The sequence below is a fragment of the Sinocyclocheilus grahami genome, unplaced genomic scaffold (assembly GCF_001515645.1).
Source record: "Sinocyclocheilus grahami isolate Dianchi unplaced genomic scaffold, SAMN03320097.WGS_v1.1 scaffold611.1, whole genome shotgun sequence".
Lineage (NCBI taxonomy): Eukaryota > Metazoa > Chordata > Actinopteri > Cypriniformes > Cyprinidae > Sinocyclocheilus > Sinocyclocheilus grahami.
Window position 1 is genome coordinate 583,151 of NW_015505790.1, and position 969 is coordinate 584,119.

The 969-nt window shown below is 39.5% G+C and overlaps 1 protein-coding gene and 1 long non-coding RNA gene across 3 annotated transcripts in view; one reads left to right on the forward strand and one right to left on the reverse strand.

The window, feature by feature from the left end:
- Nucleotides 1–969, forward strand: part of adamts3 (ADAM metallopeptidase with thrombospondin type 1 motif, 3) — a 108,358-nt gene that overhangs the window by 65,362 nt on the left and 42,027 nt on the right. For both annotated transcript variants that reach the window (XM_016241095.1, XM_016241096.1), the window contains one exon: nt 480–623. In XM_016241095.1, coding sequence (XP_016096581.1) covers nt 480–623 — 144 coding nt within the window. The remainder of the gene's footprint in view (nt 1–479; nt 624–969) is intronic.
- Nucleotides 464–969, reverse strand: part of LOC107557617 (uncharacterized) — a 4,462-nt gene continuing 3,956 nt past the window's right edge. The window contains exon 3 of the long non-coding RNA XR_001605415.1: nt 464–606. This is a non-coding gene — a long non-coding RNA (uncharacterized lncRNA). The remainder of the gene's footprint in view (nt 607–969) is intronic.

Consider the following 969-nt stretch of genomic DNA (forward strand, 5'->3'; position numbering starts at 1 on the left):
AGCAGCAAATCAGCATATTATAATGATTTCTGAAGAATCATGTGATAATTAATGACTGCTAACTAATTTAGCTCGTAAAATATAAAACAGTTGTTTTAAATTCCAATAATATTTGACAAGATTACTGTTTTTACTGTATTTTTGATCAAATAAATGTAGCTTTGATGAACAGGATTTCAGTGTGGACGGGGCTACCTACTGCAGTGCTGCAAAAATGACCAAAACGACTGACAAAACAGTATGTCATAGTTAGTTAGTCCAAATATTTAGATTAACATTAAAAACATAGCTTTCATTGCTTTGTTGTGTCTTGTCTGGTTAGGTCACAGTGTCATATTGTTATTTCATACCCAGTTATACAGCTGGGATGTGCCGGAATTAATATAGATTTAACTATGCTAATTGGAGTAGAAAATGTTACTTCTGGCCATTGCTACACTCAAATGTTCCTGCTTACCATAATCATGCCTTGTCTGTAGGATGGGAATGGAGCATGATGGTCAGGGCAACCGCTGCGGTGACGAAACAGCCATGGGAAGTGTCATGGCCCCTCTGGTGCAAGCAGCCTTCCACCGCTACCACTGGTCGATGTGCAGTGGGCAAGAGCTGAAGAGATACATTAAGTGAGTTCACTCTTCTCTCTTCTCACACCTCACTAAAAAACTGGAAAGCCTTGAACTTATGTGCATATTTTAAATAGAAATGTGTCTCCTCACAGGTATGCCTATGATGTATATTGCTCATGGGCTACTTGAGCGTAAATATTGGCCCTTGTTTTGACTGGAGCTTTGCTTTGTTTGGTGTCACCTTAGGGTCAGTTGACTGTTTGCTTACCTGAATTAGTCACCAAATGGTTGCTTGCTGCGAGAGAGTAGAAGGGTGAGATCAAAGGGCTTTAATTTAACTGGACAGTGGGTTGTTGTGATATCTTTCAGTTTACAGGCAATGTGACCAACGAGGATTAACTCT